The sequence below is a fragment of the Triticum aestivum genome, chromosome 4A (genome assembly GCF_018294505.1).
Source record: "Triticum aestivum cultivar Chinese Spring chromosome 4A, IWGSC CS RefSeq v2.1, whole genome shotgun sequence".
Classification (NCBI taxonomy): domain Eukaryota; kingdom Viridiplantae; phylum Streptophyta; class Magnoliopsida; order Poales; family Poaceae; genus Triticum; species Triticum aestivum.
In genome coordinates, this window is record NC_057803.1 from 681,912,873 (window position 1) to 681,930,569 (window position 17,697).

The following is a 17,697-nucleotide window of genomic DNA, read 5'->3' on the forward strand; positions in this document are numbered from 1 at the left end:
GTGTCTCAAGTTTAGTACAAAGTTGATTGGGATGGAGGAAGCATATCTTAAATACAAATTTTCTTATTCTTAGGACATTCCTTGGTTTTAAAATCAGAATCATGTGATATATCATCATGTCAATGCCACTTCAATATTCATGTGGCACACATGGTTAGCAACTCAAACTTGATGAAATTTTTAATATTATTTATACTTAAGAATGCATATTGATAGTTTGTATGCGTATGTATTTCTAATGTCAAAAACATGGTTTCTCCAAATTAAGATTAATATATAATCAACATATTTATGTATTTCAAAAATTGGGTATGCTGTATTCATACGTACTTCTCACAAATGTCACGTCATTTGCATAAATAATAGTGTCTTTTTGAGTTGGAACCAAGTAAAATCTCAGATTGGTGTACCGAGGGTGAACGTGCAACAACTGCTTGATTAGAGCTCACTCAAGTCACTCACATACTCTGTCCTGATATATATTGACAGAAAGATTGTGAAATTCATTTCTTCTTCCTGGGTTGTTGAAGCTACGAGAGCCGAACTTCTGACGCTCATAAAAAAAATGGCGAAGGACGTTCATTTAAACTTTAACCCGCTGAAACTCACTAGGATTCGGAAAAACGCACGACGACGACCTGATTATTTGTGCCAATAGATCTAGCAGCACGTCACCACCCAGCACAAAATTTTCTTTTTGATTTTATAGCTATTTTCAGAACTTGGGAGTGTGAAACCCAATTCACAAGAAATTGAACTGAACTATACTGATTTTTTCTCTGTAATACAGTTAGAAGTACAACGCGAATTCGATGGCACGGTTGAATGATAAGGGTTCCATTCTCAGGCAGTATAAGGAGGTACAATATCACAAGATCAATAGTTTACAGTTCATATGTCCTGGACCAGGGCATTGGTTTTTCCATAAATCAATTGAATAAGTCTATGATTTGTTACACCCATTAAATTCCGCTTCTGGGGATTTGGGAAGAGCCTCCTGTACAAGGCTCACTGTAAGCTAAAAGAACCCATCTAATGTGCCTATCTACTCTTGCACTAAGATCGACCAGCAAAGCTACCGAACCACCTCCTGATTCCATCATCCAATGGAGAATATTCCTTTCTTGATTCCATCACTGGATGTGGAATGGCATTTACTATCATTGTCTTCCGACGGAAGCGGCACACCGAATACCCAGTCAAGGACATTCAGGTACTTGGACCGGAAAACCTCTCTTTCCTGGGCATAGCAGTGCATAATGATCGAGGTGGCCATGCTGAAAACCACTACATCAGCTCGCTTGATCTGCAATATTGGAGGGCAGAGCCCGGCGTCGGTCATGCATGTGAAGAAACTCTCGATGGCTCTGGCAAGGCAGTACAGAGATATCTCGATTCTCCTGCTTTTCTTCTCGATAAACAGTGCCAGACCCGCCGGGAACTGCCACAGCAAAGCAAGTTAGTATCACAGAGATGGTTAACTGGACTACGCTTAGTCTCTGCGGTAAACTGTGTGTCTTCACTTACCGTGCCAAGTACAACGAGTGGAGTACTGCACTTCTCGAAGGTTCTAAAAAGGAAGCATGTCCAAGCCCTGAAATAGAAAAAGAAACACCATGAATTGCTGTGCCGACAAGGGAGGTTGGCGATACATCTACATTCTTAATACGAGAAGTTGGGGGTTGAAATAAAAAGAACTCACCATGCAGATGCACAATACATTGAGAGGAACAGGCTAGATCTTGCTGTTCCTAGAAGACTCTTCCCCATTATTGTGTAAGGCCTGCATGTTGTGAGGTCTTCAGCACACTTAATGTTGTAGACACATGTTAGGTGTATCCAGCTATGCTAGTGTTGTACCCAATTAGGAGTCGTTGTCTTAGGGGTGAAGTTATGTTTTTGCAAAAACTGCAGAAGGCAGCATGACAGCTCCCGCAGAATGCAAATAGATAACATACCACAAAGAGCACTCGTTTTTCAATCTAGATAGGACATAAATTTGTATGCTTTTGATACGTACATGAAGCACAATTACCCTGAGGACATCAAGCCCAATTAATGCAGGGTCTGCATGTTTTTTGGCAGCAAAAAAAAAACGCTCTTCACAAATATGAGCAACCTAACATGTCAGTTTACTTAATACAGTTGTGTACCTTTTCATCAGATCCTGCCGATGAACTACAAGTGCAGGAACTAGGTAGACTGGAATATAGACAGGAACTGCTCTTCCATATGCTTGTAACAAGAATGAAATAAAATGTCCTGCACATGATTGATTACCATGCACAATCTGGTTTGAAGAGAGAAGAGATTAGATGAAGGAAAAAGTTCCGCTTAACAAAAGGAATAAAAAAATGGTAGGAAATTAACAAGGAAAACTTCAACAATTATTCACAGCAAAATATTATACCTGAATGCTTGATAGGGATACTATACTATATTAATGTGGTGCAATCATGCGACACGACACAATTATTCACAAATTTGTACTCACTCCGTTCCAAAATAGATGACCCAACTTTATACTAACTTTAGTACAAAGTTAGTATAAAGTTGGGTCATCTATTTTGGAACAGAGGGAGTAGTACTTACTGAGCAGGGCACTTTCATGTCTGGATCCAACTTTATGTCAACACCAACAGATTTGTAATACTTCTCAATAGCCTCTAGGTTAGAGAAAGCAGTGTGGTTAACTACTTCCTTCAAGCCTTGCAGAATAGACTGGTCCTTTCCACCATGCGTCTTCAGAAATGATTTATATGATGACGGCAAACTGTCCTGCTGTAGAATGTATGCAGATCTGCAGAATCAACAATATAGGCAAAACTCATATCCCCACATCCTATTGAATATATACCGCAAAATATATATAACTAAATACTCACCAGTCACCGGTGCATGATGCATATATGTTTTAATATTGTAACAAATGGTTGAACTTATTTCAAACAAGATAACAAGGGAAATGCCCTTGAATCTACAAATACATCACATTCTTACATTTATATTCCAGTCCCAGTAATGCACTCTATGATTCCATGTCTAAAATATTTGGACTAGCAAAGCAATTACAGTTCAACAAACACATTACTTTTACACATTTTCTCAAAAATGACCCTATTATTTACATGTGGCTTTTGCCAAACATCAAAATGTTGTCTGCCCGTCTGAATACGATGCATTCTAATGAGACATTAGTGAAAGACATGAAAGAAAAAACATTGTCATCTAGGTTTACATGCTATTTTATTATGATATTAATAAATAGCAAGTCATTTCAAATTTCACTGAAGAATGACATAACTGTTGTTGATCAAATGTAACTGCTATTTTTGTTAACAAAGTAGCCCTTATGTGTCACAAACAAGGTATCTCAAGAGAATTTTGACAATTCAGATAAGTTGTCCGTACTACTTCTGTAGTGCCATGTGCAAATATAACATTTCCAGAAGTTAACATATAATGGTTCAAAAAACTGTTAGGTGACCCTTTTTTCAAATAATCAGTACTTGACCTGCATAAATTTGAAATGCTAGCTAGCTCCGAGCATTGGGTGTAGTGCAATAGGACCATCGGGCCCAAATAACTCCATACACTGCATATCAGTGTATATTAACAGGGCTAAGCGATCTTTGAGCATACATACAGCAGTAACATTGACATATACAGCTAGTGCAACCCGAAAACTCATAGGAATTCTGTCAATGGAACTTACAAAATTTGTGCAGATGAAAGGCACATAAGGAAGATATCACCATGTGACCAGGTCAAAGGTTTGCAAATCTTTCCAAATCTTCTGCTCTTTATTCCACAACGGGATGCAAGCACCGCAGCACGCATGAGAATGTATATTGCCAAACTGGTATGCTGCGTGCCTGGCCCCGTCAAGAGCATAGAAGGACCAGCAATTAACCCGGATAATAATGACCTCCACCTTGCTGTTCTGAAGCAACAAGAGTATTGAGTTACATACTATCCCAAAACAAACTCATACATTAAAGTAGGATAGTGTGGAAGATACAATGGAACAGAAAACAACATGCATTCTGTGATATAACAAAAGTTTAAATGTGTAATGCGTTTTGTGACGACTGACCCCCTTCATAACTTGGTAATGCTTATGGTGTATGGTAAGGCCACTTCATAGGCACAGCCTGGGAGTCCATTCAGTTGTTTCATGGCATGTGTGTAGAAGCGTGACTGAAGTCACTGAAAATTGGAAATGTGGAATATTTTATTGATTTTCTAATTATTGGAAAACAAAATAAAGCCAAGTTTGTGACTTTTTGTTTGCAGGATTCAAAAGTGAAGTTTGAAAGGTCTAGGTTGGAGTATCCCGAGGGAAGTTTCAAGATCCAAAATCATCCAAGCAACATTTTATGTTAGACAGGGGAATAAAAGAAGACCTTGCTATGGTCCTTTTGGAAGCATAAACAAAGGCGTATTGATTCATCATAATCAATAAAGATGATGATTCAAGTTCAGACAAACTCACTATACACTATTGAGATTGCGCTCAGGTGGTTGTAAGGATCTTATTTTGGGTTAGCAAGCAACATATATCTCCAGATCACGCAAGAGTTGCATCATTTGGTATTTCCTAGCGTCAATGGAAGTCCAAGATTAGAATTTAGCAGTCAAATATTACAAATCTGTTTTGACGATACCTCACAGAGTTGCAAAATGTTGGTCACTGATCAGTACCAATCCAATACTACCTCCGTTCAGGTTTATTAGGTCCCCTTATATTTTGGGTTAAACTTTGACCATCGATTTGATTTGCAAAACAAAAGCGACACGTCATAAAAATTATATTGTTGGACTCGTATCTGAATGAAGTTTTCAGTGATACCATTTTTTCCTACATATAACTCATATTTTATTACGCAGAAGCAGATGCATAGTCAAACTTTGGCTCAAAATGTGAGGGGGCCTAATAAACCAGGACAGAGGAAGTAAAAAGTAGCAATCCCAGATTCAAGCAGCAAAAAAACATCGTCTCCACACTGTAATCATTTGCAAACTGCAAAAGGTTGACCCCAAGGCCCTGACCAGAATAAGCAATCTTTGCTTGCAATTGACGGCACCAACAAACAAAGAACAATTTCTACGACAATACACCTAATCCACATCAAAGCACATCCCCTTGAAAATATGAGCAGTTAGTAACAAAACATATACTGCTCTTCCTCTTGCCCTTCAAGGCTCACACACTGTTTTTTACACGCAGCTCCGCAAAGCCGGAGGCAATTATTAGCTCAAATCAAGGATTCGCCCACCATCGTAGTAGAAGATTTGCGTCTTCCCTTGCCATAAATAGGAAGGGGAGAAGCTACTAGAATTACTTCAACAGCTGGGTGTGAGACCAGGGCTGACCTTTTGCGGCCCCAAAGGGCGGCGATGCACTCGTCGACGGAGACGAAGGCGCCGGCGAAGGTCCCCAGGAACATGCCGTACCTGACCGTCTCCTTGAGCGCCAGCAGCGCCGCCTCGTCGTTGGTCATCGCGCCCGCCTTCCTACACGCACCACGCCACACGGGTTACGACACGACAAGGCTCGAGCAGCAGCAGCAGCAGCACGGATCAGCAGAGTCGCGTGCGGAGGAGAGCAGCGAGCGCCCACCTCGATCTGGGGGAGCGGCGGCTGCGGAGGCGGACGAGGACGGAGAAGAGCGCGAGGCCGCCCTTGAGCCCCGCGCCGATGGCGAAGCCCTTGGTGGCGGCCCCCACGCAGCGCCGGAGCCACCGGAGGTCGTCGCCCTGCCCCGCGCACCGGCGGAGCCACCGGAGCTCGCCCTGCGGGGCCAAAGGCGGGGGCTTGTCCGGCGCGGGCGCGCAATGGAGCTCCTCCGGCGCGGCGGGGGCCATGGGTGGGCCGGAGATGGGGATCCGCCCCCTCGCCGTCGCGGTCGCAGCGAAGCGGAGGAGGCGGGCAGGGCAGGAAGCCGTGCTCCGGGCGGGCCGCGTGCGTGCGTGGGCAACGTGTGTCAACGTGGGGACTACTGGCAGGGAGGAAATAGTCGCGCTGGAGTTTTAAACTTAACCGAAGGTGCTGGAGGACACGCACTGCTCCGGCCCGACCAGGCGCGACCCATTCTACACAGCTAGCTCTGCGCTGCATCTCTACAGGACAAGGCAGCTGCTGCATGTGCGGACGCTCCGGCCATCACTGGTTTAACACTGCGCGTACTACGTACTAGTACTAGTTATGATTGATCAGGCGGTGCTTGATTATGGCGCCAGATGCCACTACGTAGTCGTTGGATGGGTGATCATTGGTGGGGGGTCTCTCACGATGGCATGCTGCAGTCATAGTCTTAGGTTGGTCACAATGGGAAGAAATTTAGGAGTAACATCACACATTCCAATACAACTGTCACATATTTAATGAGGAGATAGGTGCTTGTGGTAACTAGCTAAGTTACCGGAACATCACACACTCCAAGAAACAATGAGTCTATAACCTAATAAATACATTGTTGCATGACACTACATAGATGTTCCTACCCACTGTAGAGGTAGTAACATAGTCTAGGGAAGTGTGTAAGTTACTAGACTATGTTCTTGCCCATTGTACCAGACTTACATTACAGCTCCAGTCTCTTGAAATAAGTAGTGGCGGTGAAAAATCAACACACGTACGTAGCACCCACTCGGGGCGAGTGACTGGCGGCAAGAAAGACCAGAGACAGCGGGAGTTGTGCACGCAACAGCCGACACGCACGCGCACGCCCCCGTCGTGTCCAGTTACACGTCCGCGTCCGGCCCATTACGAAAACGGTGGCAACTGGCAACCGCGATGGACGGACGACCGCGCGTTGATCCTTTTCCATGTTCCGGGAAAGCAGAACCGAACCCATGACGACATCCACGCGTGTCGCACTCAGACCATTCTCGTTTCCACTCTAGTCTGCGCCAACGGACCCGTGGCCTGAGAGCGGCCGGGCATCGCTTTCGAGCTTTCCTTGGGGCGGCATGCCTATGTTGCTCCTTCTTCTCTGCTTGCTCCTTTGGACACTTGCAGCTGGACGGCGCGGCCCAATGTTTATTTGGTTGGGGGTGTTTGGGTTGGGGTTTTGTCCTCGCATCTTCCGCCACATGACACGAGCAAGCAAGAAAAAATTACTGACCAAAGCGTCAAATACACAGCACTGCAAGCATGTTTCACTAATGCTCGGCGACAAAATACAAATGGATGCGGCATACTTCAGTCTGTCCATTTACGGACCGCCCGACTTTCTGGACTGGCGTTTCTGCCGTATCCTTGAGAGCTCCACCTCCAGCTTCCCCATCCGGCCTCCCTCCCCCTCGCCGCCGGCGGCCATGGTGGCCGGCGCTGGGTGGGATGGAGGTCTGGATCCTAGGTCTAGTAGTGTGTGAGTGTCTTTCTCTGGCAAATAAAGTGGAGCTGCGTTTTGGATCTTGTCTAGGTGGTTGTTCAACTCTCCCCTGGGGCCACGCTGGTGGCGAAAAGGCGGAGGCAAGGATGATCCCTGGCAGCGGATCCTTCGGCGGCTTCCCTCAGCCGGATCCATGGCGAAGCTTAGGCCCGTCCGGTTTCGTCCCCACTTCTCCCCCCTTTTCTTGCTGTAATAAATTCCAATATGGTGCGCCAGATGCTCTTCTTCCTCGATCTGTTCTTACCACCATGGTTGTGGGAAGAGAGATAGAGCAGCAGGAGATGTACATGCCTACCACTTGCAGGAGGCCTCGTTGCTACCTTCCTCCACTTGATGCCGCCAAGGTGGTGGATGAAGAGGGGTGGGGAAGCACTGAGCTGAAGATTGATGGTCGGGTTCGAGCTCATCAGCAGAGGATTCTATGGTGGAGCTACGGCGCCTGCAGTCGGCTGCCGGTGTTCATCGACCCTCTGCTTCTTCTGGTCGAAGGGCGGCCAACCCCTTTCCTCCTGGCTTGCATGCCTTATGGGAGGCAGTTCCAGTTTTCGTTCAGAGGCTATGGGATGCACGTGCTGCACCCATGGCGATCTCGTCGCCCCAAGTGGTTCGTCCCCGGCGACGGCGAGGTTCAATCTGAGCAAAGGCTGCCAAGGACCCGATTGCGTTTTAATCTTTCAGCTAGGGGTTCTCCATGCAAAAGTCTGGGACTTTGTTGTAATCTTTCTTTTTCTTTCGGTCCTGATGTAAAGTGTGCTTTGAAGCTTATCTAATGTAAGTCTGGCCCTTCGGGGCACTTCCCTGTTCAAAAAAAAAAAATGGATGCGGCATTCACCACTGCAGGTTTCGACGCCTACAGCTTCAGCAAAACCACTCCATCATGTCGGTATCTATGATCTATATCACATGTCCCTCCCTATTACGGACGATGCCGCATGCAAATTATATCCCCAACTCCAAGCATATAAGTGAACGAAACCAAGGACGGCACTCTGTAAAAAAAACTTCATGAGCATCCAAGCTTAACTAGTTTAATTCCAGGCAACTAACTGGACGGTTTCAGTTTCATAATCCACATACATTTTCCTCCAGGATGGATATACTGTACAAGGGGCCACTAGAGCTAGACAACCAAGAGACCAACAAAAACTCAAACCATAATGGACAGGGCAATTTAGTCACTATCATCTATCTGGTGAGACTACCAAACAAATCAGAGGTAATTTACAAGAAACAAACACCACTTCGTTAGGACCTAGAAATAGCCCGGCAACGGCATGTCATCGTCCCAGAGCTCTTTGAATTCACTCATCAAAAAGCCTTCATCCATCTCCGTCGACTCCTCAAGCATACTTTCTTCCACAGGCTGCGTCACATTAGCAACAAAGAATTGAGTAAGCCTCCCGTTAAGAAAACAGAGCAAAACTCTCATTTTCTTTTTTCTTTTTTCACCCCTCAACTCTCGCCGGAGTTTTTAACCCAAACATCATGCATAATTGTTCGGCGTCACCCTAAAACTTTTGTATTGGTGCTGAAAGGGCGGGAAAACGTATTGCTACCTGCGATTCCTGCATTTTTGTTACGACAGTCATAATCCTCTGATACTGGTCCCGGGCTTCGGGGTACTGAACCATGGACTTCACTCTGGCAAGAGCTCTCTGCAGTCTTTCTTCAGTTTGCTTCCGTCCTTCTTGCAAGAAGTTATAATCATCCTCTGCAGGTTTAACTGGGATTACATCAACGCTGCTGCTACTAGTGCTGCTGTCTGTTGCAACTTCTGTAGACCGAAACCCGCGTAACCCAGCTCCTCGCCGCCTCCATCGCAATATAACCTTCTCCACTATCCCGACAGACCAAATTATTTTGCGATAATGCTTTCTCACTTGGTGACCTCGCACATGAGCCTAGCAAGTACACAATATAGCACGGTTGAGAAAATTTGTTCATTATAATAATAGCATCAGAAGAAGAGATACTTCACAAAGCAGTGCACTATACTGTTAAAACATCATGCTATGAATATCCTGTCCTAGATACTAGATTAGTCGAAGAGAAAAAAATATGGAGCTCATGTTTCACTCAATTACCTTTACATAAATTTGTAAATGATATGGTCATAGTTGACTTTACTATTGCAAAATTCAGTAGAAAAAAATATGGTGTTGGCATACTCATTCAGTATTAATCTGGAGCGTTCAGAATTTTAACAAAAATCATTGATTAATGTCATACACTTGATATTCATACCTGGATCTTGACAATTCGCTGTCTAATAAGCAAAAATTCTTTTCTTCCCTTCCATCCACGGAATTTGTTTTGTATTCGAGTTGCAGCAGCATGCATGGGATCGAACTGTCCTGGTTTAGATGGTTTATAAGACAAGAGTGACATGGCACGTTCATCTGATATCACACCATTGTCATCCTCATACTGAACTGCTTGCTTTCTCTGGAAGGACTGCACCCTGAAAACTTGATATATCCGAGCAGCAGCCTGGGCAGCATTCCGCACAGCACCTAGTGAATCTCCCATCGATCCAGCCTGAAGACCTTGACCTGCTGATGGTGACGCAGTTCTTCCGGTAACATCTCCAATACCAGGTAGGCCAGATATCTCTGATGCATTGCTCCCCATGGCTTCCTTCAGGTTGAGGGTTTGAAGATGGCTTGTTAAAGAAAACTCTGCCAGGAAACCAGAAATTCCCTTGTGCCCATTGAACGACGCAAGATCAGCTGGTGTGCGTCCTGAAGGGAAATCAGGCCTTGGATCCGTCAAAGCTCCAGGAGCCGCACCTAATGCTATAAGAGCAACAACTGTTCGCTCTCTGCAGAACAGGGCAAACAAGTTTAATACATATATATGTATGTATGTATGTGCAAACAAAAACTATCACCCTCAGAAGAACTTACCTGCCACAAAATGCTGCCCAGTGAAGTGCGGTCCATCCATGAACATCTCTGAAATTTATGCTTACACCAGCAGTTATTGTTGGCCTTATCGCCCAATCATATCCTAGAGCAGCTGCCAGATGAAGAATGCCCTGCCCTTCATCATCTAACACACTGGGACCTTTGCCACCACCTCCTGCTTTATGGAGAAGCCAGATATGCAGCTTTTCTTTGATACCGCTTTCAACAAACTGATCCTGCCTATCATCAGGGGCAAGCTGATTATCATCAGCGAACTTTAGCAATTCAGACCACTGATCATTGTTTGTCATCAATGAGGTTATCTTCTTGTTCAAATCAATCAACTCCTTTGTGGGGTTAGATAAAGCTGCCTGGAACTCATCTTGCTGATCTCGTCCCAAAGACAATAATTCATCAAGACGCGCCTGGAGATATATTTTGTTTGTAGCACCATGTGGACTTGGAGCATCCATGTATTGAGAATCACTTGGTCGATATTCAAACTCTCGTACTTCACTGCAGGCTAACCTGTTGGAGCAAGTCACATAAAAAGGGACCCTGCCAGGTTTGTGCGAGGGAGAATAGCACCTGAGAGTCCCGTCTGCTAAAATATCTGCTGGAACTTCGACTTCTCCAAACATACACGACCACTTGAGCTTTATAACTTCGTCAGAAGTTAGGAATCTACCAGTAACAAGAACCTGCAGGACACAAGAAATTTTGTAAGCAGTTAAAGAACACTAATTCACTCAGACACCAAGACAGTTCTATTTCGTATGGCGCTCCTAAGACTTTCAAGCTTTAGAAGCACAATAAAGGTAAAAAGGATAAGTGTAAGAAGACATACCCTAGTCTTCGAACCTGCATATGTCCAGCTTGGAAAATATTCAGTTATACTAAACAGCTGATCTTGTGCAACCATTGGGTCCAGAGTAAACTGATCCAACTGATCACGGCTCGATGCTCCAATGATATTGTCAGCATCTTCACTGTTCCAGTACAATCCAGAACTGAACTTTACTTGGGAATCATCTACTTCAGCAAGTTCTTTGCTCATCCATCTAGTAAAACTATCACTTTTCTTAAAGCTGTTCTTCAGGATATCAGAAAGATTAGATGATTGAGTTTTCAGGACAGGGAAATTAATGGCTTCCTCCAAAAGTTTACTGTGTTGTTCAAAATTGTCCACTGTAGCAAATGTACTATCAGTAGCACTTGGAAGCTGAAATTCAGTAGTCCTGCCATCAATAGCACTTGGAAGCTGAAGAAATTCAGTAGTCGTACCATCATTAGCACTTGGAAGCTGAAATTCAGTAGTTTCACAAGTGAGTACCAAAACCAAATTGAAGCCGGACAATAATAGTATATATTTTAGGGGGGAGACAATAATAGTATAATATCAGTAGCATGGAAGTCAAGCAGATGCAATTAATCAGTGTGCAAAATAACATACAAAATAAGTCTGCTGGGATACCAAGAACCAGCAAGGGAAAGAAAGAAAAAGTTCTACCATGGAAATGAAAACCAGGAAATCATCTTTTAATGAACAATGTAATACGAAACACTATTACTACGATTATTCAAAGAAAATAAATACACGCCATCCTGAAAAAATCACTATAAAAGCTGCAAATATTAATCTGTGCAAAGTGGATATATAACACTCCCTCCAATCCATGATTATTATGGATCGGAGGGAGTATCATAGATTCATACTTAACAACACTAGGTAACCGAAAGGCTGGAGAAACAAACATGCTAAGATTGGCTATGCTCTTTTAGCTCTGACAATGACATTGCAGCTCTATAGTCTAGCATTTCCCCACTAAAATTCCAATTTCCTATTAATTTTTCCCTACTAGAATTCATTTAGCATTTGAGCTCACCATCCTCATCCTAAAAATCATTTGAGCTACATTTTGGAAATATTGAGGAACAATACACTTAAGCGGAATAAAAACAATACATAAGGCGCTTTGTGGCATTACTATTGTACTTCCAGTCTGGTACTGTTTGTTAGAGAAAGATGTGCTCCTAATTGACTTTTGAGAAGAACCAATACCTCATTTCAAAAATTAGTATGTAGGCTACTTCATCAAACAATGTCGCGCGAATTACTATTGTTAATAAAAGTGAAAGGGTTATCAGTTACAAAACTCTCTGCATTTCAGAATATAGGGAAACAATATATATTCCATTTTGCAAAATTCTGAAGCAACTCAGGCACTAAAAGTACAAGTTGACATAAGCAGATAAGACACAATTTCATGGGCAGTGTGCCACGGCCTATGCTCATAGCCGTGCAGATCCTCGTGCCCCATGGGCACAGCAGGAGACAAGGGTTGGGGGTAATCAGAGGCAAACCTCCTCTTTACATAAACAAAACTTTATCATCAGAGAATATTAATATGCTATATATATTATATTGCCACACAAAAATGTGCCTGTTACCTGCCACAGTGCTTCTCTATCAGTGTCTGCATGACCATCATCCTTGATATCCAGCCCATTGCTATATACTTCATCAAAACTGAAAGATTCTATTCCAGGGCCTTCTGTAAAAGGAGGCTGCTCAGAAGGAACATGAGACTGGTATGGAGGCAATTGATGGATCTCTTTATTCAGTTTCGTCATTTCATTCCATGATGACAGGTCAAATTGAGTACTGGGCCCATTGAATGTAATTCCAAAAGTGGACTCGTTATGAATCACAGGTGAGTTATCTTGATAATGAGAATAGAAGCCCGTATTAGGTGATGTAGCCTGTAATCCTTGATGATTACCTAACCATTGGTAGCAAATGAAGAGTCACAAATCCATCCAACTTAGGTTCATAACCTGAATAAATCATTTTTGGTGGCACTTACCTACAGATGATGCAGGACTGTATGAGCTGACAACAGAAGCATCAATTATGGATCCACCTCCATTTTCATGCTGCTGCATCCTAGAGATAGAGTGGTATCCGGCTCCTCCCGAATAAATATCTGCTGCACCGAATTTTGCTTTAGATACGCTGTGCATAATTGGAATAGTATCAGTGAAACTATTTAACTGGACTTCGCGCGGAACAGAATAAGATGATCAAACAGCTCTACCTGATTCTGCCTCGTATTCAGAGGCGCGTCCGCTAAGTGAGCTTTCACCGTCTGTACTTTGTGAAGGCAAGTGGCTTAAAGGGCTATCAACATAGGCCCCTTGTAGCATGTTATCATGCCCCCTAGTACGAGAACTTGATTTTCCAGCCTGATGTTCATATCCACATACAAAGAAAATGAAACTTTAAGCGGCTTATTGCAGAAAAAGCTTTTGTTCACAACGAATGAGGCAGCAACGACTTAAACTCAGACTATGAACCCAGGATAGTAAAAGTAAGTAGGCCAAGTAAAAAATTGTGAGCAGAGAAACAAGACAAATTTACTTCTAAAACCAACATAAACAGAGGGTTTCCAAAATAGGCTGATTAGGTTCCTATATGGAGAGGCAAAACAGTTTAACATGTTCAGATTAGTCAGTTTATCATGAGATAATAGTTTTCAAACAATGTGCTACTGGGACATATGCAAGCATAAACGCACAATATTCTTACAAACATGGAGTCCAATTTCTTAACCCTTTTAGTTAATTTCACTCCAAGTTCTGCACATATTTTACATTTTTATCCTGTTATCAATGGCATTATTAAACAATTTCTGACAAGGCTACCCAATCAAGGATCAATCACTTAAAGTATCCCAGCACTGAAACAGTTTCTTTTGTACAATTGCCTAATTCATGGTTTATCATAAGAATCAAGCTCATCAACCACCAGGGCTAGTAACAATCAAATCAGTACTCCTTATAGGCGGTATAACAACCATGATCCCAAACTAAAACTACAAGTGTGATTAATAATTTAGTATCACAAAAGGAAAAGTATATGAAGACCAATCATGCCATTGAAGCAATATAATTTACATGGAACACCTAAAGTGTTGTCCAGACATAAGGATAAGGTAAACAAGTAGCTAACAACATTGCAACCATAGAAGGATTAGGTGTAACCTTGACTTCGAGATAATGTACAAGGACAATGTGCATATAGTCCCTGCAAAAGCAAAGGTAGGATAGCTTAAATACAAATGTAGTGTAGTATTTCTAAGTTAACATGCATGGATGTAGGCCCCATACAAGCATATATGATGCACATGCCATGAGTTATTTAGCAACTGCGAGCTTTGCAATATTACAAAAGCAGAATGGATCACTAAAAGTTTCACTTACTCCTCCAGCATCCAATAGCTCCTCCTCTGGAAGTTTATATTCTCTTCCCCATGAGCATAGTAGCAATGAAGCACATCGATGCTTCCAGACTAGATTTGTAAGGAAATGTCAGTTAATTTGCCTCTGTAGACAAGCGATGCAGTATGACTAGGAACCCTTAGAAAAATACTGCAAGATGTCGCAGAAATAAGTACTGGTAACATTCAACTTTACTTACTTTTAATCTTTCATGGGCTTCTTTGACAGTCTTTCCATCCTTTTTCTTCCTCCAATTATGGCCATCCTTCCTAAAAAATCTCAATACCTTCCGATCAAACAAGAAAAGTGAACCACCTACAATCAGAGATACAAATATTAGTGAGATACAATTGAACCTTAACATGACTACTTGGAGACACTTTGTCAGCTCATGTGCATGTTTACTTTCATAATATATGGGCTCCAAATAGTGCGTGTAATTACAAGCATGGAGATATTAGTAAAATAGAATGTTCAAATCAATGTCATGGCTGGTCCAAAGGCAAAATGGCATCGAGCTAAAGGCACTAATAAGGTATAACCAAAAATCTTAAAGAATACCGTTGCGCAAGGGCACAAGACACGGCCCTTGGCATAAGAAGGTGCACTAATCACATAGCAACCGTTCAATCCTGATAGCAGGAGAAAGATCATGGTGGATCCAGAGGCTTAACCATGTGGTTCAAACCAGTTACAGTAAGGATAGCATCATAATTTTGTATTGCTATATGGCATTAAAAAGTATGCCAGGCGACCAGGATGTGCTAAGTTTACACCTGACATCAATATTTGACTAGATAAAAACGGAAAAAACATCATAAACCTTATTTTCTGTTCTCGCAATTTCAGTGTTACTTCTATTCTCACAAAATGATGTTCAAGTTATCAAATCAATGCCAGTTCCCAAGTTACACAATATTGCTTTGGTATATATTTGCCCAAAACATAAGTTAATTTTGAAAACTAAAAACAAATAATCAAATAACAAGCGTTGAACAGCAAATAGGGGTCATACTTGCAGGCATATTTGGTGGCTCTGGAGCTATACGGAAATTCCTGTAATTCTTAAGTATTTCGCAAATCTCAGTAGGGCGTAACCATCGGGTCTGAGCCTCCTTCAGTATCTGCTCCATGTCTGTTCAGAAGTCAATGAAATGTAGAGTTAGACAATTCAACAAGGTTGAGAATTAGTCATATAGAAGTGGATTTTAAAAACATTCGAAAGAAAATGTCCTCAGTGTTGCTTCCCCATCTACACAGAATAAATCATGTGTCGTAATTCAAAATTCACTTGCACAATCCAACTTCATATTTCAGGTTCATGTGGAGACACAACTAGAACCCCGATTTCCCTCAGAAAACCTCGTAACTATGAGTAGTTCCAAACACCCAAGTGACTAGCACTCCGACTGTTAAAATTGTGAAACTGACTTCGGTCCAAACCCAAGAGCACAAGGACCACCACGTAAGGGATATGCTCATCACACAGATGAAACACAACTCTAGAACCGCAGGGTACCCGAAATTCTTCCTCAGAACACCGAAACCCAAAGCAAGTTGACGGTTATTTCGAATAGCTCCTACAGCTCCCGGTGGTTCCTCTCTCAGGACACTCCCGCGCCCAGTGACCGAACTGAGATCTCCACTCCGCACCATATATAGCTTCCCCAAAATCCCCGCCGCGGAAACAGAGAATTATCGTCAATTACTTCCGAGTTCCCACCAACCAAACCCAAACCCGTGGCCACCAGATTCCGCAACAGCCGAACGCCATCTTCGACGACGCCGCAAACCCAGATCCCCGCGCGCAGGGAAGGCGTTGGGCGGAAACAAAACGAAACAAAGACCGAGAGGCGTTGACCAGATGAAGCCGGCGCAGGCGGATCAAAACCAACCGAACAAAACCCCCACCGAAAAATCCGGGGCGGCTCTCACCTAGCTGCGGCGCGATCCCGTAGCGCCGGCCCTCGGCCATCTGCGGAGCGCCGCGTCAGCCGGTCAGCACCGCCGCCGCGAACCCGCCGAGCCGCGAGCAGGCCTCCGGAGCTGCCCTCTCCCGGCGATCCGGATCGCCGGGCGAATTTCCGCGGTAGGGTTTTGGGGGATTCCGTCTAGGTGGGCGGGGGGAGAGTCGGGCTGCTGCGGGTCAGGTGGTGGCGATGGGTATTTTAGCCGACAGATGAGGCGAGGCGGGGAAAGGGAAACAACTGGACAGCCACCGCCACCACCACGCGCGATGGCTACAAAGGAAGGGAGGGAGGAAAGCGGGGGCCGTGGACGGGGGAAATGCCCGTTCTGCCCCTCGCGCTGGAGGGCAGGAGTATATCTGATCTTTCTGGCAGGGGATTGCGGGGCCGTGATGGGGACGATCCTGGCCGTCCGATGGCGGTTGGTGGTGCGGTGCGGGGCGGGCCGGCCGCATGAGTACACACGAACGAACGAACGAGCGGACGACTTGACTTGTGGCGCGGTAGGTGGAAGGCGCCAAACCTGTCAGCTTTGCGTGCGTACTATACTCCGGTCTGGTGTCCCCTTGCTCGTGGCCCTGCATGCTCTACGGTTTTTACACGTGCCTACGATGCCACTTCTCCCAAACAGACGGCCATGTGTTACAATTTATCTTTTTGAACAGTGCATGTGTTAGAATTTAGAACCGTCGTGTTAAGTAAAAGCAAGTAAAATAATGTGACATAAACAGGCTATATGAACTAAAATATTACTCCATCTGCTCATGAATATAACTTTTTTAAAGAGATTTCTAATGAACTACACATGGATATATAGACATTTTTTATAGTGCAGATTTACTCATTCTGCTTACTATGTAAAAAGACTTATATTTAGAAACGGAGGAAGTATAACTTTGTTTGGTTGAAGAGAGAAAGAGAAGCGAGTCGAACGTTAGTAGTCAGCTACAACACGAGTCCCAAACACTTTGTGAGATTGTAAGGTAGGCCAACTATTATTAAAGTAGTGCATACTTCAAACCTACAATTGTACATGCCGACTATTGAGTTATTTCTTGCGACAATCATCGGATCTTTTAGTATAAAACTTTATAGATTTCATAGATATTTCAAGGCCATCGAACAAAACCACTCCAGAATGAG

General features: G+C 43.6%; 3 protein-coding genes across 8 annotated transcripts; 1 reads left to right on the top strand and 2 right to left on the bottom strand.

The window, feature by feature from the left end:
* Nucleotides 1-821: 821 nt before the first annotated feature.
* Nucleotides 822-6,163, bottom strand: LOC123088106 (uncharacterized). 3 transcript variants are annotated; one of them, XM_044510266.1, is made up of 8 exons: nt 5,624-6,163; nt 5,377-5,513; nt 3,716-3,943; nt 2,593-2,800; nt 2,154-2,290; nt 1,703-1,783; nt 1,528-1,594; nt 822-1,441 (listed from the first exon to the last, which is right to left on the bottom strand). In XM_044510266.1, exons 1-8 carry the CDS (start codon nt 6,146-6,148, stop codon nt 1,100-1,102), a joined length of 1,725 nt encoding a protein of 574 aa, XP_044366201.1. In that variant the 5' UTR covers nt 6,149-6,163; the 3' UTR covers nt 822-1,099. The 3 variants fall into 3 exon arrangements, with proteins under 3 accessions (XP_044366201.1, XP_044366202.1, XP_044366203.1); XM_044510267.1 differs by having other exon boundaries at nt 5,377-5,517; nt 5,624-6,027; XM_044510268.1 differs by lacking the exon at nt 5,624-6,163 and having other exon boundaries at nt 3,716-3,938; nt 5,377-5,517.
* A 912-nt stretch (nt 6,164-7,075) lies between these two features.
* LOC123088108 (uncharacterized) lies at nt 7,076-8,299 on the top strand. Its single transcript, XM_044510273.1, has one exon. It carries the CDS (start codon nt 7,196-7,198, stop codon nt 8,168-8,170), a length of 975 nt encoding a protein of 324 aa, XP_044366208.1. The 5' UTR covers nt 7,076-7,195; the 3' UTR covers nt 8,171-8,299.
* Nucleotides 8,300-8,392: 93 nt separating this feature from the next.
* Nucleotides 8,393-16,827, bottom strand: LOC123088107 (calmodulin-binding transcription activator 2). Of its 4 annotated transcripts, none has more exons than XM_044510270.1 (13): nt 16,523-16,827; nt 15,603-15,722; nt 14,787-14,902; nt 14,570-14,658; nt 14,351-14,393; nt 13,405-13,552; nt 13,174-13,293; nt 12,758-13,089; nt 11,154-11,609; nt 10,307-11,007; nt 9,645-10,221; nt 8,957-9,301; nt 8,393-8,763 (listed from the first exon to the last, which is right to left on the bottom strand). In XM_044510270.1, the coding sequence occupies exons 1-13, from the start codon at nt 16,560-16,562 to the stop codon at nt 8,653-8,655; spliced, it is 3,198 nt and encodes a 1,065-aa protein (XP_044366205.1). In that variant the 5' UTR covers nt 16,563-16,827; the 3' UTR covers nt 8,393-8,652. The 4 variants fall into 4 exon arrangements, with proteins under 4 accessions (XP_044366205.1, XP_044366204.1, XP_044366207.1 ...); XM_044510269.1 differs by having other exon boundaries at nt 13,174-13,296; XM_044510272.1 differs by having other exon boundaries at nt 13,174-13,322; nt 16,523-16,806.
* Between the last annotated feature and the right edge of the window lie 870 nt (nt 16,828-17,697).

Excerpts from the sequence above, each read along its gene's own strand:
- LOC123088107 (XM_044510269.1), bottom strand. The coding sequence starts at position 16,562 with ATGGCCGAGGGCCGGCGCTACGGGATCGCGCCGCAGCTAG. Across the intron at positions 13,553-14,350 it reads TACATTATCTCGAAGTCAAG|GCTGGAAAATCAAGTTCTCG; the intron begins GTTACACCTAAT and ends TATGAACATCAG. Across the intron at positions 13,297-13,404 it reads TGAATACGAGGCAGAATCAG|CAGATATTTATTCGGGAGGA; the intron begins GTAGAGCTGTTT and ends AATTCGGTGCAG.
- LOC123088108 (XM_044510273.1), top strand. The coding sequence starts at position 7,196 with ATGCGGCATACTTCAGTCTGTCCATTTACGGACCGCCCGACTTTCTGG.
- LOC123088106 (XM_044510266.1), bottom strand. The coding sequence starts at position 6,148 with ATGCAGCAGCTGCCTTGTCCTGTAGAGATGCAGCGCAGAGCTAGCTGT. Across the intron at positions 5,514-5,623 it reads CGCCGCTCCCCCAGATCGAG|GCGGGCGCGATGACCAACGA; the intron begins GTGGGCGCTCGC and ends GCGTGTAGGAAG. Across the intron at positions 1,784-2,153 it reads CGGCAGGATCTGATGAAAAG|GCCTTACACAATAATGGGGA; the intron begins GTACACAACTGT and ends CACAACATGCAG.